Source organism: Larus michahellis, chromosome 10 (assembly GCF_964199755.1).
Source record: "Larus michahellis chromosome 10, bLarMic1.1, whole genome shotgun sequence".
NCBI lineage: Eukaryota > Metazoa > Chordata > Aves > Charadriiformes > Laridae > Larus > Larus michahellis.
The window spans coordinates 5893050-5913349 of NC_133905.1; the positions used below are offsets into that span (position 1 = coordinate 5893050).

At 60.1% G+C, this 20300-nt stretch overlaps 3 protein-coding genes across 6 annotated transcripts; 1 reads left to right on the plus strand and 2 right to left on the minus strand.

Moving 5' to 3' along the window:
• Positions 1–341: 341 nt before the first annotated feature.
• On the minus strand, positions 342–4893 carry KLHDC8B (kelch domain containing 8B). 2 transcript variants are annotated; one of them, XM_074603084.1, is made up of 6 exons: positions 4812–4893; positions 3609–4078; positions 2595–2759; positions 2214–2438; positions 1861–1962; positions 342–987 (listed from the first exon to the last, which is right to left on the minus strand). In XM_074603084.1, exons 2-6 carry the CDS (start codon positions 3979–3981, stop codon positions 791–793), a joined length of 1062 nt encoding a protein of 353 aa, XP_074459185.1. In that variant the 5' UTR covers positions 3982–4078; positions 4812–4893; the 3' UTR covers positions 342–790. The 2 variants fall into 2 exon arrangements, with proteins under 2 accessions (XP_074459185.1, XP_074459184.1); XM_074603083.1 differs by having other exon boundaries at positions 1849–1962.
• A 426-nt stretch (positions 4894–5319) lies between these two features.
• On the minus strand, positions 5320–9674 carry LOC141749522 (uncharacterized). 2 transcript variants are annotated; one of them, XR_012589388.1, is made up of 6 exons: positions 9399–9674; positions 8937–9322; positions 8174–8334; positions 7612–7744; positions 5562–5992; positions 5325–5511 (listed from the first exon to the last, which is right to left on the minus strand). XR_012589388.1 is itself a non-coding variant. In XM_074603112.1 (5 exons), the coding sequence occupies exons 1-5, from the start codon at positions 9553–9555 to the stop codon at positions 5786–5788; spliced, it is 1044 nt and encodes a 347-aa protein (XP_074459213.1). In that variant the 5' UTR covers positions 9556–9674; the 3' UTR covers positions 5320–5785. The 2 variants fall into 2 exon arrangements, 1 of the variants encoding a protein (XP_074459213.1); XM_074603112.1 differs by having other exon boundaries at positions 5320–5992.
• A 119-nt stretch (positions 9675–9793) lies between these two features.
• On the plus strand, positions 9794–20300 carry CCDC71 (coiled-coil domain containing 71). Of its 2 annotated transcripts, XR_012589297.1 has the most exons (3): positions 9794–9896; positions 12326–19377; positions 19508–20300. XR_012589297.1 is itself a non-coding variant. In XM_074602461.1 (2 exons), exon 2 carries the CDS (start codon positions 12387–12389, stop codon positions 13578–13580), a length of 1194 nt encoding a protein of 397 aa, XP_074458562.1. In that variant the 5' UTR covers positions 9794–9896; positions 12326–12386; the 3' UTR covers positions 13581–20300. The 2 variants fall into 2 exon arrangements, 1 of the variants encoding a protein (XP_074458562.1); XM_074602461.1 differs by having other exon boundaries at positions 12326–20300.

Here is a 20300-nt window from a genome sequence, read left to right on the forward strand (position 1 = left end):
CGCACCCTGTCTCTCTCCGACAAAGCCCCTCTGCTGCTGCTGCCTTCACCCCCCACAGCCCATTTGTCCACAGGAGATGCTGAGCAGGAGCAAGGCTGCACCAAGGCAGAACCACCGCCGCTCAGCTCTCCCTCTCCAAAAGAAGAGCTGGGTCCCTACATCACATTGTTCCGCTCGCCCTGGCAGTGGGGAAAGGAACAAGAGCCATCCCTGCCCCACGGCACAGGCCACCCCTGGGAAAGGGCTGGCCAAGCTCTGCCTTGGGAGGGGTTTTCCCTGACAGGCTGCGGCAAATCCCTGCCCGGAGCAGTGCAACCAGGGACGACACGACTCCAGTGGGGTAAAATTCCATGTCTTTCATTTATTCGAGGTGCTACATCACCTCCTAGGCACTGAGCTACAGGGCACCTCTGTGCTACATGAGACATCGACTGGGTCTACGACGACACAGCACTCACTGCTACACACATGGCACGGACACGCCGCGGCACGGATGGGGCCGGACAGGGCAGTTCGGCCAGCAACAGTCCTGCCGCCGCCGCTCCCTCCGTACCGCTGGCCGCGGCCCTCCCGCCAGGCAGGATTTTGCCCTGGGCTCCATTGCCACAGCTGCGTAGGAGCCGAGAGGAGTTTCCGAAGCATGGCGAGAAACCGCAGCTGCTCTTGGTGTCCGGCGTCATGGGACGGCGGCTCCCCGGAGCTGGGTCACCCGCACGCATGGGCACGTGCACACCCTGTCCCCGTCTTCAGGCACTTGGTGCTCGGCCAGGGCTGGTCCCCGGGGCTCCGCTCAGGGCACCTCGCGCAGGCACAGAGCCTCAACGGCGCCGCTGGGGCCCTGGGCCACCCCACCGATGACGAAGAGCAGGCTGGGTGCCGGGCAGCTGGAGCAGGAGCAGCGGCCGGTGGGCATGGGGGGCAGCGGCTCCCACTTCTTCCGTGAGAGGCTGAATCCTTCCACCGAGTCCAGCGGGCAGGACTGGTTCCCTGTGGGAAACGGGATGGCATCAGCCCCCCCGCATCCCTTCCCGCACCCCAGGCTCTGCCTTTTCACCTTCACATGCCTTTGATGCCCCAGCCGGAGCCCCCAGTGGCAGCGGGTCCCCAAGCCCTGGGCTGCGGGGGCTCTGCAATCCCAGAGGCAATTAGCAGCAGCACAAGAGGATTAGCAGTGTCCCCACAGGGAGGGCTGCTGGCACCAGTGGTGCACTGCGGGCTCTGCCCTCGCACCGGCAGCCCACAGCCGTCACTGGGGAGTAAGGGAGGGCAGCTCCAGCCCCAGCAGGGCTCAGAAGCAACGCCGCACCACAGGCAGGGATCCAGCCAGCACTGCTCGCCATCCCCATCACCTCCTCCTGCCCTGTGGCAGGAGGTCCAGATCACCGCGGGTGAGCTAAGCAGGGTCCGGCAGCCCTCGCTGCAGGGCTGGGGGTGCTGCAGCCACGCCAGGCTCCCCAGCAGCCCTCCCCGCTGCAACCCCACTGCTGAGTGACAGCACTAACCTTTCCCGAGCTCTCTTGGGAAAGGGATGCGGCGCTGCAGCCCTGCGCGGCGGGGCTGAGCTGGCATGGGCTGTGTGAGCCCAGCACACTGCACAAGAGCTGGGGAAAGCCTGGCTGGGGGGCGAAAGGGACAAGCAGCTCAGTGGGGGCAGCCTGTGGGGCAGGGCAGTAGGGTTCCTCCAGCACCTGGGGGGCACAGAAGTGACACGGCGGGCAGAGTTAAGGCCACTTTGCTGTGGAAGGTGTTGTGGTACCACCACAGTTTTGCACAGCCGACCTCCTTGCTGCCACACAGGTCACTGATGTGCCACAAAGGACAGGGATGAGAACACGGCCACACGCCTACCCCTGGCATTACCGAGGCCACCCACGACCACCACTGTTCCTCCCAGGCAGCCGGCCACGAAGTCAGCTCTCTTCTCCCTCATGCGGATGGCGCGGCTCGGCTTGCTCCATGCACCTGGGAGCAAGAAGGTGTGAGCATCGCCCACCAGGGCTCCTCTGCGCACACCAAGACCAGGACACCCCCAGGCTAACAGCTCCCCAGGGCCAGGGAGCGCAGGGAAGGACTCGCCATGGGTGCAAGGGGCTGATGCTCAGAGCCTGGATGAACTGCATCCCTCTGGCATGGACATCCCTCACCAAGCACCCAAGGAGGCATCCCGGACCTGCAAAGAATGCTCCCACCGCACCCAGGGACACAGAGCTCACCCTGCACAGGGTCAAACATCTCCACGGTGTTGACGAAGTGGGGACGGGAGTAGAAGTTGTGGGGTCCTGGCTGCTGCAGCCCCCCCAGGCTGAAGACGACACCATCAGCCATGGCGCAGGCAGCAAAGGCGCGGCGGCTGGGCACGCTGGGGTAGCGCGTCCAGCTCCTCGTCTCCAGGTCGAAGGCCTCAAAGGCAGTGACGGGCAGCTTGCCCTGACGGCCCCCTGCACACAGACCAGATGCTGTGGCTGCCAGTGCCCTGAGCTGGCGCCATCGGTGGGCACTGTGAAATGCACCAGGTCACTCCCCGGTCCAGGGAGGCCATGGAGGGAGAGGGCAGGGGCGCGAGGGGATGCTCGGCTCGCCCCAGCGGCACCTACCCAGGACGAAGATCTTGTTGCCCTGCAGGAAGGCGGAGGCCCCGTAGCAGGGGGTGGGCATGGAGGGCAGGGGCTGCCAGTGGTCCTTTGCCGGCTCGTAGACACGAACCAGTGCCTGGGGAGAGGTGTCTGCACCCATTCCCCCCAGCGCATAGATGGCCCCGTCTGCAAAAGAGACAGTGGTAGGGTTGGGGGGGCTGTGAGCAGTGCCGGGGGACTGGGAGTCCCCCCGTGCCCTCCAGGGCAGGCAGCACGGGTGCTGCTGAGCCCCACGGCCAGCCGCTGCTCCAGGGTGGCCAGGGGACAGTGAGTGCAGCCAGGCCTGAGCCTGGCAGTGCCCCGACCCTGCTGGGACCCCCTCGCCCCCATCTCTGCCCCATCCATCAGGCGCACAGCGGAGCACAAGGCCATCGACTCTAATTATTCTCAGCAGTACCATCTCCCTGGAGACACCATGGCAACACAGCCATACTGCCAAATCCTGCTCCCACTCCCGACGCGGCCGGCACCCCTGCCCGCTCCCACCAGTGCCCTGTCGACACCTCTGCCCTGCCCACCCCGCTGCAGCCCGGGGCCAGGCCACGGTGTCCCCAGACAGGGAGCAGACGTGGACACCACATATGGCACTAACCCTGACCCTCAGCCCGTGGGCTACCGGGCTGTGCCAAGGCTCAGAGGCTGCTCAGCAAAGTTTGGGCAGAAATCACAATGCGTTCGATGCAGAGCACACCGAGCCAGGCTGCAGCAGGGTGCTTGGCCACCCCGGTATGGCTCCCAGCTGGGGAAGGATCCCGTGCACAGCAGGGCTCTGCATCGCCCAGTCCCGGGCTGCGACAGCGCTGCTAGGGCAGGAGCATGACCCTGCCATTAAGTGGCAAGTTCTGAATGAAAGCTTCATGTTGCATCCCAAGAAGCAGCGGGATTCAAATCCCACCCGAGCATGCCCAACCACTGCATCCCCGCTTCCCTGGATGGTACAGCTACTCACAGCCGAGTCCCATCCCCAGCCCTCACCTCTCTGCACAGCTGAGATGCCCATGGAGGGCTGAGCCAGCGCCGCCTTCTTCTCCCACTTGCCCTCATCCACGTGGTAGACCTCAACGGAGGCGAGGGGGCTCTGTGCTGCGTCCACGCCACCCACCACCAGGATCTGCTTGCCCACGGCGAGGGCAGCGGCACCGGCCCGCGGCGTGGGCAACGGCGGGAGTGTGGTCCAGCGCTGGGCCGGGAGGTCGAGCACCTCGGCAGCACCCAAGGCTCGCCCACCACTCCCGCAGCCACCCAGCACGAAGAGCTGCCCGTCACGGTGCACGCCACTGCAGTACACGCGCTGCGTGGGCATGGCAGGGAAGGCGGCCCACGCGAAGGCGCCCGCGCCTGCCGCCATGGGCCGGCTCAGCCACCCCGGGGGTCCCCAGGCCCCGGCCCTGCCGTGCCACCCATCCGGCCCGGCTCGTCGCTGGCCCGGCTCTACCCACCGCGTCCTGCAGGGAGAGCACCCCAGTTAGCACCTGGGCCGCCCTGGCCCCAGCAAGTCGGGTCCCCTCAGCAATGCGACAGCCCCCCGCTCCCCAGGGCTCCCCACCTACACCCACCGGTGCTCCTGTACCCCGGGCTCCTGCTCCCTGGGGCTCCCAGTGCACAGCCCACACCAACTGGGACTCCCACTCCCCGGGCTCCGTGCCCGCACCCACCGGGGCTCCCACTCCCCGAGAGATTCCCATACCCTGAGCTCCTGCTCCCTGAGGCTCCTGGTGCGTAGCCCACACCCACCAGGGCTCCCACTCGCCAGGGCTCTGTGCCCGCACCCACCGGGGTTCCCACTCCCCGAGGTTCCCGTACTCTGGGCTCCCGGTGCACAGCCCGCACCCACCCGCACTCCCACTCCCCAGGGGTCTCTGCCTGCACCCACCCGGGATTCTGCTCTCTGGGGCTCCTGGCTCACAACCCGCACTCACCGGGGCTGCCGGTGCACGGCCCATACCCACAGCGAAGCTCCCGCTCCCCGGGGCTCCCGGTGCACGGTCCGGACCCCCGTGGCTTCTGCTCTCGGCGTGCATCCCGTAACCACCGGACCGCTGCTCTCGGCGGCTCCCGCTGCACAGCCCGCACCCCCCGGGGCTCCCTCCCGCAGCCCGCACCCCCCGGACCGCCGGTCCCGGGCTCCCCGCGCCGCCCCGCCGCCGGTAGCGGGGCAGGGACCGCGGCCGCGCTCACCTCTCCGCCCGCTCCGCTGCTCTCCCCGCCGCTCCGCGCCGCCGCTCCGCTCCGCTCCGCGCCGGGCCCGCCCGCTGCTGCTGGGGGCGGCGCCGCGCCCGCCCCGGCCCCCCCGCCGGGCCCCGCTCCCCTCCGCCCGGCCCTCCCGGGGACCCCTACCCGTCGGGAAGAGGGGCCAGAGAGAGCCCCCCAGCTCTGCGCTCCCCAACCAGTGCCACCCCAGCACCGGGCTTCCGGACCTGAGAAGCCACCGTCCTGCCCTGAAGAAGACGACCCCCTGCCCATCACCACTGCAGGGCTGCCGGGGACAGAGCGTGAGCTCGGCCCCACTCTGAGCACAAGCATGCCGGGGTCCCTCGGCACCAACAGGAAGGTGCACTCAGGTCCTAAACCCTCCACCATCACCTTTGTCCCTACTCGACTGAGCCCGGAAAATGAACACACCGGGAAAGGCGCTTTCCACCCGCCAGCGCAGGCAGAACCAAGGGCAGGCAGGAAACTCACAGCAGAAACAAGCTAGAAAGGTTTGCTTTAAAAACAGGCAGAAGTGACATGGCATCGCTAGCTCTGCCGGGGAGAACACCATCGTGCAAACGGCACTCGGGTGTGCCGCCAGTAACACTGCCCTCACCCTGGCACCCGCTCCACACCAGCCACTGGTACAGGAACGGGAAGAGAGGAGTGAACACTGCGCAGCTGCCTGCATTGCCCCTGCCCCGCCAGCAAGGCAGGCAGCTCCTGCAGCGCTGCCAAGGAAAGGAAAGCCGTTTCCTCCAGGGATCCTGTCACACAAGCTCCCAGGATGCTTGTGCTCGGGCATGGGGGCTCCTGGTAGGACCGAGGGGGCACATCACACGTCGGAGAGAGAAGGGACAACTCAAAGCAGAAGCCCAGCCTGGGACTTTGCCTGCACGCAGCAGGAAGCAGGGAAGGGGGTGTCCCAGTCCAGAGACCCTCGGCCCCAGGAGGTAGCATCACTGTCCATACTGCTGCTGGCTCGGGCTGTCCTTCTCTGTGCTGGCCAGGTAGTGGTTATAGTTCTCCTCGCACCTCCTCACGCAGCGCAGGAAATAGTCCTCATCGGCAATGGCCTCCAGCAGGTCGGTCTGCACCAGGCAAACGTCATACAGCTCCGAGGTGGGAGTGCGCCTGGGGCTGCTGCTGCCCCGCTCTGAAAACACCTGTGGGGAGAGAGCAGCGCACAGAAGCACTCACACCCTCCCTGGGCAGCAGTGCCAGGGCCGTACCCGGCACGAGCGTGGAGCCTGGTGGCAGTGCACGCATCCGGCAGTGCACCCTGCCCTCCTCCTTGGCCAGGAGCCTCCACGCTATCTGTGGGTCAGGGGGAGAGGGCAGGGGCTCCCATCTCCACTCCAGTGGTAGAAGATGAAGTTTCTCCAATTTCCCCTCCCTCCCACACCAGTTTGCCACACACGTGGCTGGGCCTTCCCTAAGGAATGGACCACATCACACAGCCAGAAGAAAACGGCTCTATGGCCCAGGAAAACCTTTGCCAACAGCTCTTTCTTTGGCTGCCACAGCCTGTTGCACAGGAGGGAACAAGGACTTCACCTTCTGATCTTAACTACAGCTCTGCCTAAGCCCACCTGGCAATCTGTTTCCCTCCCAGTGCTGCTCTGTCACCCTCACTGACACAGGGACAGCCCCGCAGAGCTGGTGACGCATGAGGAGGGGAAGCTGGCGTCCAACCTACTGATCCTGGCTGCAGGACAGCAAAGTCCTAGCAGGGGGGATGAGCCCTGCTGGCGAGATGCTCGGCTGCCACCCAGACCCCAGCAAGGTCTGCTGCCACCTGATCCTACCTGACTGATGTGGTGTCAGGAGCCCTGGGGCTGGCTGCACGGCCGCCCCAAGGCAAACCAAGCAGGCTGACCAACCAGCCATGCTGGCTACAGATGTGTCGTGGTTTGGGCACGGCAAAGGAGGAACTCCTTCATCAGAGAAACAACCTGAGGCTGAAATGCAGCGAGTGGAGCTGCGTGAGCCACGCTCCGGCTGCTGCAGACACGCAGGCAACAGCTGCTGCGCAGAGGAGCCTCAGGCTCTCAGCAGAGCCATCTGCATTAATTCCCCTGAATCAGGCACGGCACAGACAGAAGCCTATTCCTGACAGGTCTGCCCCGGGCAGCAACAACTCCTGCCACCACCTACAAATCCACGAGCTGAGAGAGTTTGTATGGAAGGAATATCCGACGAGCATCCCGTCCCTCGCCACTCCCCAGCTGCCTGGCAAACGCTGCCGACCATTCACTCTCTGCCGCAGGTTTCCCATCCCGGCACTGTCTCCTCCTGGATGGAAACGGGCAGGGGTTCAGGCTCGCCCATGGAGCTGCAGCTCTCATTCGAGCATCAACAGTTGTCCAACTTCCAGGCGCATTTCTGTCTGCATAAACATTCCCTTTTCCAAGCATGCTCCACCACAAACACTGCTCCTTCAATTCAGTGCCACAGATGAGCCGTGGCCACTTGCCGAGGCTGGCTGGCCTGTTGCCGCCAGGAGCGGGGATGATTCACCCTGGCAAAGCAGAGGCGCTCGGCAGCGAGCGCAGGCAGCCAGCACCTGCTGTTCTCTGCTGACGGCCAATCTCAACCTCCCCACGGGCAGCCCCGTGCATCGCTGCCACCGACGCTGGCGACATGGGGTGCAGTGACACCGGGGCTATGCCTTGATCCCCCTTTGCAGGCTCACGCTCATGCAAAGGGGACAAAATGTGCCTGACCTTACCAGGGACCCCCTCCAGTGCAGGCAGCTGGCACCGGAGGGCCTTCAGACACCTACCAGGGGATGAACAATGGTGTCCGCGTCGTCCAGCCGGATGTTGTCGTCAATGAAGATGTGGTGAACATCAGGATCATGGGGGTCAATCCACAGGGGCTTCCCACCCCGGGAAGAGAACTGATTTCTGGCCCACCTGAAACAGCAAGCGGGACACGGAGCAGTCAGGGGAGGGAGAGGGCGACAGCTCTCGGGTAAAGGCAGGCAGGGCGGTGCTGCGGGCTCAGGGCAACCCAGTGAGCCAGGGAAGCGGGATGGAGACCATCCTGTTCCTCTGCCCACTGCTGCCTCCTGGGAGAGAGGCATTTTGCAGTGAGGTGACAAATCAGGGGGTGTCTGGAGAAAAACAGGAGGTACATCGGGGAATGGGGACCTGAGGAAAGATGCAAGAGCCCCATCAAGCTGCCCACTGGCAAAAGCTCTCCACTGGGGAGCACGTAAGTGATAGGGGCCCCAACAATGTAAAGATCCTAAAACTAGGAGCTATCCCAGGCTGGGAGAAGCTCAGAAAATCACAGGAGAGAAAAAAATGCCCAATCCACTTCCTCAGTGCCCCGTTTCTCACCAGTCAAAGTGGTCTTGGAAGCCCCCAATTCCCTCCAAGGAGCTGAAGTAGTCATAAAGCTTTCTTCCATCTTCCCGGGTGGCCAGCCGCTCTGCTCCCCTTGTCAGCACCACCTCTCGCTTGCCACAGCGTATCTGGCCAGGGGTGAGGTCCACAGGGAGCTGCGGGACCACAGAAAGCAGGAGAGGAAAGGTTTCCAAAGCAGGCAGGTTGTTTCATGCATTGGCAGAGACAACAAGCAGCAGGGTGGAGACTCCCCACCACCGCAGCGTGGGAGAACAGCACTGGGAAGAAGACGAGGTGTGGAATCCCCCCCCAACCAAAAATCCTCCCTTGAGATGGAAAGGAATGGTCTCCTAGCTGCACGCTGCGCCTGTTTCAGTCCCTGATCTCTGTCAATGCTCCGCGGAACATCCAAAGCAGCTTCTGAAGGTCGTTCCCAGCATTCCTGCCCAGCGTGCTGCCAGGGGCAGAGCACGGCTGCCATCGGCACTGAGCCAGGGAGCCCCACTCTGCTGCAGCAGCCCCTCTCCAGGAGAAGGGATGCTCTGTCCAAGCCGGGATAGATACCCCCAGAGGAGACCTTTCCCACCCAGGGTCTCCACACATGTGCTCGCCCTTGGCTAACGGCTTCATCCTGAGAAGCTGGCTGCGTCTCCCCTCCACACGACCTTTTAGAAGCGGGATGGCCGAGTGGCTCGAGAGCGGCCTGACGTGGGGGAGCTCCCTACAGGCCGCCTGCCCTCCTCAGGGTGCCACTCACCGCCACCTCCCTCAGGGCGGGGAACTGGGGGTGCTGCCCGGCCAGGGCGCAGCCCATGGCCCGCAGGGCGCGGGGCAGGTCGGTGCCGAACGTCCTGAAGACGATGGCGAAGTCTCTCCCCTCCCGGTGCAGGGTGTCCAGGAGGCGGAAGAAGGAGGGCAGGATCAGGTGGTAGCTCTTGCTGGGCTCCCCTTGGACCGAGAAGACGTCGTGTGGCCGGCCCGGCCACTCCAGCAGCTGCAGGTGGCGAGCGTGGAGGCTACCGAAACACCGGCCCGGGCCCGCCTCGGTGAAGGCGGGGTCCCGGCCGTGGCGGCTGTAGTAGCTGAGGGCACCGGGGCAGGGTGGCCGCAGGGAGGGGCTGTCGCTCGCCCACTGCCACTCGCCTGCAAGAAAGGAGGGCGCTCAGCCGCCGGTCGCCGCCGCCGCCGCCCTCCCGGCCCCCGCCGCCCCGGCGCTCACCGGCGGCGCCGTCGCGGCCCCAAGTGACGGTGCTGAGGAAAGTGTTGAGGGCCGCACGCGGGCCCTGCCCCGACACCGCGTCCGCCGCCACCACCGTGTTGTTCAGGTCCACGTGCAGCACCAGCCGTCGCCGCCGCCCGGACCCGCCGCCGCTCATGGCCCCGGAACTGGCCCCTAACACGGGAACCGCGCCGCCGTTACCTGGAAACGGCGCCGCTTCCGCCCGCGCCGCTTCCGCCGGACGGCGCCCCCTGCCGGCCCGGGGCGGCGCCGCCCGACACCGGCGCCCCGCCCGCCGTCGCCATGGAGACCGGGAAGGCGGTGGGGGCGGAGGCCGGGGAGGGGGCGTGGCCGAGCCCGCTCCGTGAGGGGGGGCGTGGCCCCGGTGCGCGGAAGGGGGCCGGAAGCGGAAGCGGGAGGTGCTTCCGGCGCTCCGCGGGCGGCCATGTTGGAGCGGCGGTCGCAGCGCAACGGCGACTGCGGGTCTGGCGGCGGCCGGTAGGTTGGGGCCGGCGGTGCCTGGGCCCCGCGCTCCCGGGCGAGGGCGCTGCCGAGCCGCCCGGCAGGGCGGCCTCCGGGCGCTGGAGGCGGAGCCGCGGCGCTGCGGACCCCGCCCTCCCCCCCCCCCTTCTCCCCCCGGACCCGAGAACCGTCGCGGGACCGAGCGGGGGGGTCGCACCCGCTGTCTGCATCAATCACCGCCCTGCAGCCCCGTAGGGACGGCACCGGCACCCGGGCGGCTCTCCCCGCCATGGGGGCCCTCCGGTCGGCGGGACGAAGGCGCCCGGTCAGGGCTCCCGCCGGCCCCTCCTTACTGGGCCGGGCCTGGGAAGGGGTGTGCGGGGGACGGGCGCTCGGGAAGGGGCATCTCCTCCACCGAGGGGTGGGCCAGAGGCTCCATCTCCTCAGAGGCTGCGCCGGGGCGGGCAGCCCCCACCGAGCCCTCCTTGGGTCTCCACGCCGGCCTCCGGCTCCCCGGACTACCCCAGACCCGCCTCTGGGCCCTGCCAGCAGCCGGCTTGTCCCTCTGGTGTGCCCGGAGAAGCACGGCAGAGCCCTTCCCTCGACCACCGTGCCCGGACAGCCGGGCCTGGCATTGCTTGAGCATTACGTGAGGGTCCTGCCGGCGCTTTGCATCCCTGCTAGGAGCGCTGTGGGCCTGTGGCCCCCTGGCACTTTAGCTACGGCACTTCCCCTCACCCCCGGTCTTAAGTGAACAAACTTGCTCTTGGGTGGACAGACCATCTGGGTGTGCCTTCTTATGGCTGGCTACAACTTGCACTGCACAAAACTGGACCGAGCGGATGGATGTTGAGGTGTCCTGTCCCCGCTGAGATGTCACAGCCTCTCTGTTCAACATCAGAATGTCCCTTAAGGTGTCCCAGCTGTTCCCGGGCTTGCTACAGCCTGAAGTTCTCAACAGAAGATGGTCCATTTAGCAGCCTGTTGAGTGCATGTTGTTAGTTGTGTTTCTTGCTCTCTACCATTTTACGATTAAGCTTTACATCCTCGCTGGCTTCACTGTGCCTGCTACTACTCGTTCACTTTGGAGGTGGCAAATCTCACAGCTGGCCAATGACGCCAGTCACAGCTCTTGGAGCACTCCCTTGCCTGCCTCCCCTCCTCCATGGGAGATCCCCCGCCTGTTGCAGAGCAACTGCATTATCCTCCTCCAAATCCCTCTTCTGCCATGACGTCTGCAGAACACTTGACTGAGATTAGTCTGTCATGTGGAGGCTCTTACCCCCACCGCTGACCTGTGCTTCCCCTTCTGCGGCAGCTTTTGGCTTGTGTCCTGCTTGTGCAGCCGGCGGCGGCACGGGGCACCAGTCCGGGGCTGGCACTCCGGGGATCCAGGGTTGCAATGAAACCGGAGTTCTGTGAGGAACTTCGGACATGAGTAGTTCCTTGCTGTGTCTGCTCAGGCACTAACTTTTCCATCGCAGCTTTCTTGCCTGTGCACTGCCCTCTCCGATAGTGTCTCCAACTTCTTCATTTCCCTGAAAAGGGTTTTGGACTGAATCCTCCTCATTATTTTGAGAGGTACCAATGAAGGTAAAGATTTTATAACTCCATGTGAGAGGCTTAGACTTCTCCCAGATGCATCACAAAGTCCTGTCTGGACTGCTCTTCAATGCCTATTTTTTTTTATTTAAAGCAATAAATAGTGCTTTTGTCCCTGGGAGACAGCTGTGTAGTGCCTTGAGCATGATCAGAGTGTTGTCCCTCAGGGCATTGTACACTTGGCCCCAGTGATGTGTGTTTCCTTCATGCTGCCCTGCTTGAATTTCCTGCTTCCTCCTCACTTGGCAGCGAGTGCCCTTGGATCAACACCAGTTTGCTGTGACAGCAAGTTGCAGACCGTTGTTCAAACAAGGGAACAGCAAGGAGTGGTGTTGCCTTGCCACAGCGTCCGGCATCAATGAACCACAACTGAAATATCTTCCAGCTTTGCTGTCAGATCTTCGGGAGGGTGCTACAGCTTTGGCAGGGACTCAGAATCAATTTTTGAGCAGAATCAATTAGAAAGCTGGAAAAATTGAACGTGATGCTGGGATAGATTTGAGGTGCTCAGGCTGCTTCATGTTGAGATGTCTCGATCATGCGCAGGGAGAGGATTCAACGAAGGGCTCAAACTCAAACTGGAAACGAGCTGCAGATTTCACTAAGAAATTGGAACCCTTCGTCTTGGGATGGGTTGGTTGGGGTTGCCTGAAGTCTTTGTTTAGTTTTGGGGATGTTTCTGCAGGAGATGTTGTAGTTTTACCTAAGGGATAAATCAATGACAGGATATTCTCGATGATGCTTTAACTTGGGTTATGCCCAGAACCTGACCCAATGTTTGGGCTTAATGTTTTCAGGTCCCCACTTAAAAATGCAAGATGATTTCAGTTGCTGTAAGCTGACTATCTTCTCTATCTTTCAAGGTGTCAAGGGTTTTTTTTCCAGTAATTTGGACCTTTTTGAAGTGCCCGCTTTCCTAATGCCATGAATATTGCAGCGAACAATGTGGAAGAAAAAGCTGTCCATTCCTGGTCGAGAATTTCCTCAGCAGGACAGAAAGTGCTGGAGGAAGCCCTCCGAGTCTTCAACCCGATGTCCAAGGACCTTTCAGACACAGAGACCCAGCTGGTGGCCTTCATTCAGGGCCTGAAGGAGGAGGGCTACCAGCCCACAATTCTGAGGAGTAAGGATGTGTATGGGTACAGCTCGTGCACGGCAGACATACCTAGTCAAACAGAAGAGAGCACCCCACACAACTGCACCAACGCCGCCGAGTCCGCTAAGAGTCCGACTAGAAATACGGCAGCCGTGGCAAAGGTGTCTGCTTCGCCCACCAGCGTTTCGGTGAACTCTTCAAAAGTCTCCACTCAGCCCATCTCCAAAGGGGATTCCACAAATCTCCTCTTGAGCTCCTTGAAGCAGACAAGATCCGGCACGTCGAAGGCCGCGGCAGTGGGCTTCCCTACAAGCATGTACCCTGACGTGTATCCAGCCATGAGACTGTCGGTGGTTCTGGAAGCCCTGGTGCCGCTGAAAACTACCGCATCCTGTTTGGAGTCCAAGTACACACAAGGACATCTAGGGATCTCGCACTCAGACCTTAAACTCCTCAAGGCTTCAAATCCACCAAGGCAGTTTTCTTCAGGCAAGACCACTAAAGTAACAGAAGGTAAGGGGTACAAGCGTTTGATAAAGAAAGCACCGGATTCTGCCACCCTTGCTTTAAATCTTTTGAAGGGACCAAAGGGTGGAGTGCTGCAGGAGAGCAATGCTTGCAAAGCCTCGGGGGTTCTCAACGGGAGAGTCGCAGGCAGCTCGTCCCAAGGCTGCACCACAGCACCGCAGTCCAAGACCTTGAAAATCAAAGGTAAGGAAGCTCTGGAGGGGAAAACAGAGTGGAAGGGCAGCAGCGCTTACCGGGAGAGTGTTGGGCAGAAGAAGAGAAGAGCGACGGAGGCAAGAGAAGCACCACAAAGGAAGAAAGCAAATACCATTCCTGTCCAAAATAAATCTCGACGGCCTCAGAGCACTTTGAACCTGCTGAAATTCCGGACCATCAAGGTGGGCAACTCTTCCTCTGATGATGAAGTGAGGAGGAGAGCACAGAAGATTCTTAGGGTCAACTTGTCCCCTGTCATCCGAATTCAGCCTTTGTCCCATTCTCACAGTGTCCCCTGAGTTTCTTCACTTTGTCGCTTTTTTTTGTAAGTAAGTAAATATGAGTCTGGCACCAGAGCGTGGAGAAGATTGAGTAACTGGATCTCTGGTACCTGGTGACGATATGTCAACTAACCTGCAGACGGAGCAGCCTGCTTTCTCCTGTTTCTGCCTGTCTACCACTGCTAGGCAGAACTGACTGCAGAAAATCAAAAGCCCTGTTTGGGAATGCGGGATGGTGACTTGCCTGTGGGGAGCTGAGCAGGCCGGAGGGCTTCCTTCCCATGGACGCTCTTCTGAACATGGCAGGCTGCACTCTCGTGCAGGGGGAGAACATGGGACTTTCTCATGACATTGATGCACTGTGATATTGCTCTTTTTCAAGCTGTACATTTACTGGTTTTATTTTGATCAAATTTTATAACTTTATTATCTATATATATATCCATATATGTGCATACGGCCCAGGAACTGTGGGAAGATGCACTTCTCCATCCCTCTGGGATTGGGTTTGATAGCTTTTGTTCCCCCTCCATTCAGCCAGTCCTTTGTTGAGAGGTGCCAGGATTTCTTTGTGATTCAGTGTTGTGACAGTCTGTTCTGGGCTCGCTTGAGCAGCTCAGAGGCAGGCACAGTTATAGCCACTTGTTTGTCTCCAGAAATGTCAAGCAATTTGGAGAATTACCAGCTGATAGTTGACTACAGTTTTAATCATACTTTTGGTATTACCTCTGCGTAAGAGTGGGGGAGTGTTACGGGGCTCTTGCCTGCAAGTCTGCCTGACGTCTCTAGGTGCCTCCTCTGTTCGTTGGTAGCAGAAGCTCTGAACTCATGGTAGGGTTTGCCTCCAAAGAGCCATTCCTCCTCAGCACCCAGGGTTGCGCTGCTCTCCCATACCCCAGGTGCAGATGTAGAACATGAACTGTGACTGTTAGAGCTGAAGGGCTGGAGTTGTTAAGGGGAGTTGCATAAAGTGTCCTGCCCACCACATAACTACTTTGCTGTTGCTGGATGTTTCAGGAGCAGGTTCTAGGTGCCGGTAGAGAAGACACAGGTTGTGTTTGAATGTATTAGATACATAGCATCCCAGAGCTCAGTGGGATATTTGAGTCTGAATTAAAGCAGAAGAGCAAAAGAGTTGAGAGGATATATGCCAGCACTTAAACATGGAGAGTTTCTTTCTGTCGGTTTGTGGAGGTGAGACAGTAGGAGGGGAGATTGGCACCGTGTTGCAAAGGGTGACAGCTTTGCTATGCCGTCTGGGATGGTGGAAGAAGGTGTGTGGCAGGTGTGAAAGCTCCTGGAGCGCAGGCTCTGCCCTCCCCAGGAGGCACTGTGCAACCGCTGCAGGCGGCTGTGTCAGCCTTCCTGCGCCAGGGGCACGCTGTCAGATGTGAACAGAGACTGCATGCGTGGGTCTGCTCTCTGCAGGGAAGGATCCGCAAGCTCCAGGAGAAACACCGCGTTGGAGCAGTAGGTGCTACCGCTGTCACCTAGGAGTGATGGTCTCCGATGAGACGATGTGCATTGGGATACTGCAAAAGCAGAACCTGGCTGCTCAGGGAGAGGGAGCAGGGTGGGGGAGGCACGGGCTCGGCTCCGTACACTGCCGTACGTTCAGATCTGTGTAGCAGTGGGCCAGTAATCCACTCATTTTCTCACCAGCTCAAAATACCAGTTGTCTGACCTAGTAATCTCTGTGGACATTGGCTGCAGGGATGAGCTCCCCTGGGAAGCCCCAGCTCCTTACGTTTCAGCCCCTCCCTAGCACCTGGCTGGATTTCAGCGCTTTGTAAAAGGGGTCAGTGTCTGATCCCCAGCTCAGAAAGGAAAACCGTGGCACGGAGGGGAGAGAGGAGGTTCATGACGGAGTGAGGGCAGGGAAGCTGGGCGTCCCGTCCCGAGGCACAGCCAGGGTTCTCTGTCCTCAACCAGGTGGAGGTTCTCCCTTTGGGGGTGATTGCAGGCTCTGAATCACACACTCGGTGTGTGACACTGTGTGGTTTTACTGTGCATATCTGAGTTGCTGTCAGAGATCATAGCTTGCAGTGTTTGAGACTGACCTGTGAATGCCGTTGGTTGGCTGCAGAGGAAGAGAAAATATTTTCTTCTGATTCTGTGTTTTAAAATGCTTTGGCAGAGTGTTCTCTGTCCTGACATGATGCTGGATGAACAGGGACCCTCCATCACTGTTAACCTGCCAAAAATTACTTTGTCTCTTTTGTTCCCACTCCTTCAGACCTTTCTCATTCCCAGGCTCTCAAATGCCAGGTCTTGAAGTCTTGCACTGGCGTTTCTCTTTTTGGCTGTTTCCTGAGGAGGGCTCTGAACTCCTGTCTGTGGTATCGCTGTCTGACAGGCTGCTCGGCAGCTTCCCCTGTTCCCAGCCCCTTATAAGGGCACCGAGAGCTGTCTCTGGAGCCTCTTCGTGCAGCGCAGGCATCCCAGCTGAGTGCCTGGCCTCTGGTGGGAAAAACAACCGTGCATCAACAAGGCTGAATTCGGGCTGAGGTTGCTTTTTTCCAGCCTGAGCAGGAAGCTGAGCACCTGAGGCCAGCTTACAGCGCCCCATCCCTCCTCTTTGCTGTATTTCTTCCCCCAGCTGCACTGCTGCCTGCCTCCCCAGTCTTCTCTGTCACCTCTTGTCTTTCACAGCTTGGGTCTTTGCCAGTCAAGGACTTGGCTTGTACTGTTGCTTAACACATCCAGCAGAACATACTGCTTTAGCGCTGCCATGCCTTTCCCGGCTCTGAGCTGAGTTCTCTGAATGCTTGGTGGCAACAGCTCACCCAGTGTCCTTCCCAGGCCGCCAGCAAGAGGTCTTCTGCTCTGCAGAGAGGGACGAGCCTTAGAAATGCCTCTGTGTCACCGAGGCTTCCGCCAGGGAAGCGAGCACTCCACAGCTATGTGCCTGGGGACGTGCTTATCATCGGTCCAGTCTCTGTCGTCTCTTCTGCACATCTCTTAACAGACCACAGGGCTCCTGAGCTACTGGGCAGCACTGGAGCTTGATTCTCTGCCCTCCTGATGTCTCCTCTTCCCCCTTGCAAGTGATTTGGGAACTTGGCTGGAAGGATTGCAGCTTGTTATTCACTTTACAGCCCCTGGTGCCAATGTCAGCAACTGCTGCCTGTCATCCAGTGCTGGCAGACTGGGTGCCTGCAGCCTGTGGGTGGTTGGCTCTGCCGTCCTTCATCTCATGGCTGGGTGCCGGTGCTCCTGGTGTCCTGGGCCTTCAACACTGATGTGCAGGAGGCTGCAGAAGGGGTTGTGCTGTGAATGCTGCTTTCTGGTGTTAGGGAAGATAGAGGGTTTGATCAAATCAGGCCTACCTAAGACCTGATCTAACCAGAGATTTCCCTCCAGAGGTCCCTTCCACCCCATATTAATCTGTGACAGCAGAGTAACACTTGCCTTTCAGGGACCTGGGCAGCAGTAACAGGCAGGGCACGCAGAAATGCCTTGCCTGGAGTGCTGTGGTCTCTGCTGAGCGTGCTGTGTGCAGGTTGTTCAGAGCTGTTTCTGTATTAGTCACTTTGAATTCATCCAAGTGCCTAACCTGGCCTATGCTGTTCTAGGCACTGTGACAGCTGGGAGCTTTGGAGGCTCTCTTAGGAATGCTTTTATTGCACGGATTTGTGCCACTGTCACTTCGAGAAATGATTCAGCCAGCGGTCAAAGGGCTGTTCTTCCAACTGAGTTTGTGGAAATCATTTCTCCTTTTATTCAGTTGCCAAGAAGCAAGAGTTTATGCTTCGCCTCCACCAGACAAGGTCCTTGAGCTTCCTGCATGCTTCAGATGTCCGTCGGCGAGGTCCGTAGGGAGAGCAGCTTGTCCGGCAGGCAGCTGGAGGGGAAGCTGACATCAGATACCAGTTGAAATCACATTGTTAATTGGTAGAAATGTTTTGAAGCTCATGTCCACTGTGATCAGATTTCACCTTCTGCCATTACTTTCAGTTGGAGAAGCTTCTGCTTGGCCTTTTCCCTGCAAGCCATGTAGTGTGGTACCCCTGCTTCCAAACCGTTTGCCTGTCCCCCGCAGAGCCAGCTGCCCCAGTGATCCACGTACAGAATTTCTTAACCACTTTTCTGCAAAATAAAAAGGGATTATTTTCTTACTCCTGTTTTGTATCTCACTAGTGGTATTTCAGCGTGGGGAAGAGGTGTGCTCTGTGAAGCGTTGTGAGCACTCACGTAGCTGGATACTTCTCACACCAGGGCATCACCTGCCCAGCCCGCAGTGCTCACGCTGACAGGGACCGGGGGGGAGTGGGCTGAGACCCCTCGCTGCCTCGTGTTTCCTTGCACGGAGTTCAGCCAGTCACCAGTGAAGAGCATCACAGGGAAGTCGGGAGCAGAACAGCACGGGTGGGTGATGCTGCTCATGCAGCTCCGTGGCCCTGCTCCCCAGCTGCCCCTGTTCTGCTGCGTGTCCTCCGGCCCCCCCTCACACACCAGCAGCATTTCTCCACCGGTGGAGCTGGTGGAAGAAGTCCCTTGGCTCCAGCTGTGCCAGGAGAAGTTGGGGGGCTTTGGCTTTTGGGCTTGAGCGCAGAATTTGTGCCCTTTTAGTTGTGACTTGTGCTGTGTTCATGGCCAGACCTTGCCAGCATGCGGCGGGGTGCAGCCACTCCAACTGCTCTCCTTGGGTCCAAGTTCCCTGCCCTGTCTGGGAGCTGGGCCTTTGGCCATGGCACAAGGGGCGCATGGGGACAGAGAGGAGGTTTGTCTCTCAGCTGCAGCTGGACAGTGTGACGCGAGCTGGGCAGTTTCCCAGGCAGGAGCGCAGGTTTGGTGAGAGGATCCTTGTTTCGGCTGTGGTTGGCAGTGTCGGTGCTGAGTTGTGGGGAGCACCTGCCACTCAAGCAGGTTGGTTGGTTTGTGTGGAAGTGATGGTTTCTGTTTCAGTCTTCAGAGTGGCACTGGCCTATTTGCTGCTGTGGTCAGACGAGGATGGCTTTCTGGGAGCTGCGGTGGCCTGAGGAGAGGTCGGCTGTTCTGGGGCACCTCGCATCTTCTCAACGGTGCTGCAGCCCTTGGCTTTGCGAGCTGGGTGGGCTGGCACCATCCACGGAGAGGGCAGCAGGGCAGGTTGCTCCCAGGCGCTCATGCTTGGGGCTCTGTGCTAGAGAGCACCATGCTTGAGTGTCCTTCTCCTCGCAGCCTGCTCCTGCCCGGAGCTGGGTGCTGTTAGGAAGGTGCCAGGTGCCTCGCTGGCTGGTGGAGCAGAGACCTTGTCTCGTAAGGCAGGAGAGCCAGCCCTTGTCACTGGATCGGCCTGGAGTGTTGAGTGAACCCTGTTTGTAGGTGTGACTGCGCTAGCACTCGCAGCATGTCCGGCTGCCACCTCCAAAGCCGTGGTGCTGAGGCCAGACCCCTCAGTTTGCTTAGGAAGACTGAGGAGGTCTGGTGAAAAAGCTTGAAGCTGGGATTAGGGGAAGCCAAAGATGCTGGCAGCACCTGGCCAGCCAGCTTCTGCTTCTGAGACCTGCAAACAGAGGAGCCAGGTCTGTGGCGTACCGTGGCACTGCCTCCACTGTCCCTGCCCGGCCGACGGAGCCTGCCCTGCCCTGTCTGGCAGCACTATGCAGGCATTGGTGCTGCAGGCCCTGGGGCACGGGCGGGGGGTGCCCTTTTGGAGCAGGCGCTCCTCCTAACCCTTGGTTTCCATCGGTCGTCAGTCGCACAAACTGGCCCTGCTCGGGTGGCCGTGGGGAAGGTGAGCTGCCCCCGCGGCCTGCAGAGCCCTCCCCACCCCGTGAGTGCTGACTCGTGCCCCCTGGACGCCCTCGCAGGAGGGGTAGCAATTCCTCTGGTGAGCATCCAAAATACCTTCCCCTGCGGGGACGATTAGGCCTTTTCCCGGGGAGCCCCTTAAAGGCCTTATTATCGTCTGGGACTCTCCTTGTTGTCTTAATTAGCCCTTTCCGTTCCTGTTGCTACAGGCAGCCCCTGTGAGAGTCTGGTGATTCCCACGGATGCAGTCAGGCCCGCGGTGCTGTTGTAAAAGAGAAGGTGCTGCAAAGCTACCCCCAGAACTCCCCCCTCCTCCTGCCCCTGCTCTGTCACGCTGCCCAGGCCCGGGAGGGGACGAAACAAGTGTTGGTGGGGAAGGCACGGTGTGTGATGCCGTTCCTTCCTCCCGGTTCCCAGTGCAGCGCTCCAGAGGAGCAGCATTACCCGAGCAGAGGCGCAGCAGCTGCTCTGGGGGACGCGGGGGCTCCGGGTGGGCACTGCCCGGCCCCTCGCGCTCTGTCTCTGCCAACCCTCGTCTCTAACAGAGCCATCTCCATGCCACAGCGCGACCGACCTGCTCCGGCTGGGACCGGTGCCGCCGGCTCAGCCGCGGGCATCCCGGTGTTAAGGGGATCCCGAGCAACAGCCAGGGAGCGGCAGCTGCAGCCCACGGGAGGGCAAGTAACAAACTTTTGTATGGTGAATTTACAACAACTGACCATCTTGTTCTTGAGTGAACTTTTTACTGTTTCATTTGTTTGTGTAGAATGTTTCCGAAGCTATATTAATATTTAATGTTTAATATGAGGCCGGGCTGCTCCACACTCAGTGTTGTATCTTTTGGAATGGCATTGTTTAGTGAAAAGACAGTGTTATTATTATTCCGCTCTTCGGAGGGAATGGGACAAAAACCAGACTGTCTTTTTTCTTAAATGAAGTGAACTTTTTGTTATAAAGTCCTAGCAGGTGTCCAGCCCTTCAGTAAAATGGTGCTCAGAACCA

Coding starts and splice junctions, on each gene's coding strand:
- KLHDC8B (XM_074603083.1), bottom strand. CDS start 3,981: ATGGCGGCAGGCGCGGGCGCCTTCGCGTGGGCCGCCTTCCCTGCCATG. Junction 1,963..2,213: donor GATGTTTGACCCTGTGCAGG/GTGAGCTCTGTG, acceptor TCTTGCTCCCAG/GTGCATGGAGCAAGCCGAGC. Junction 988..1,848: donor TGGCCTCGGTAATGCCAGGG/GTAGGCGTGTGG, acceptor CGTTTCCCACAG/GGAACCAGTCCTGCCCGCTG.
- LOC141749522 (XM_074603112.1), bottom strand. CDS start 9,555: ATGAGCGGCGGCGGGTCCGGGCGGCGGCGACGGCTGGTGCTGCACGTG. Junction 7,745..8,173: donor TTCCAAGACCACTTTGACTG/GTGAGAAACGGG, acceptor TTGCTGTTTCAG/GTGGGCCAGAAATCAGTTCT. Junction 5,993..7,611: donor ACACCATTGTTCATCCCCTG/GTAGGTGTCTGA, acceptor CTCTCCCCACAG/GTGTTTTCAGAGCGGGGCAG.
- CCDC71 (XM_074602461.1), top strand. CDS start 12,387: ATGAATATTGCAGCGAACAATGTGGAAGAAAAAGCTGTCCATTCCTGG.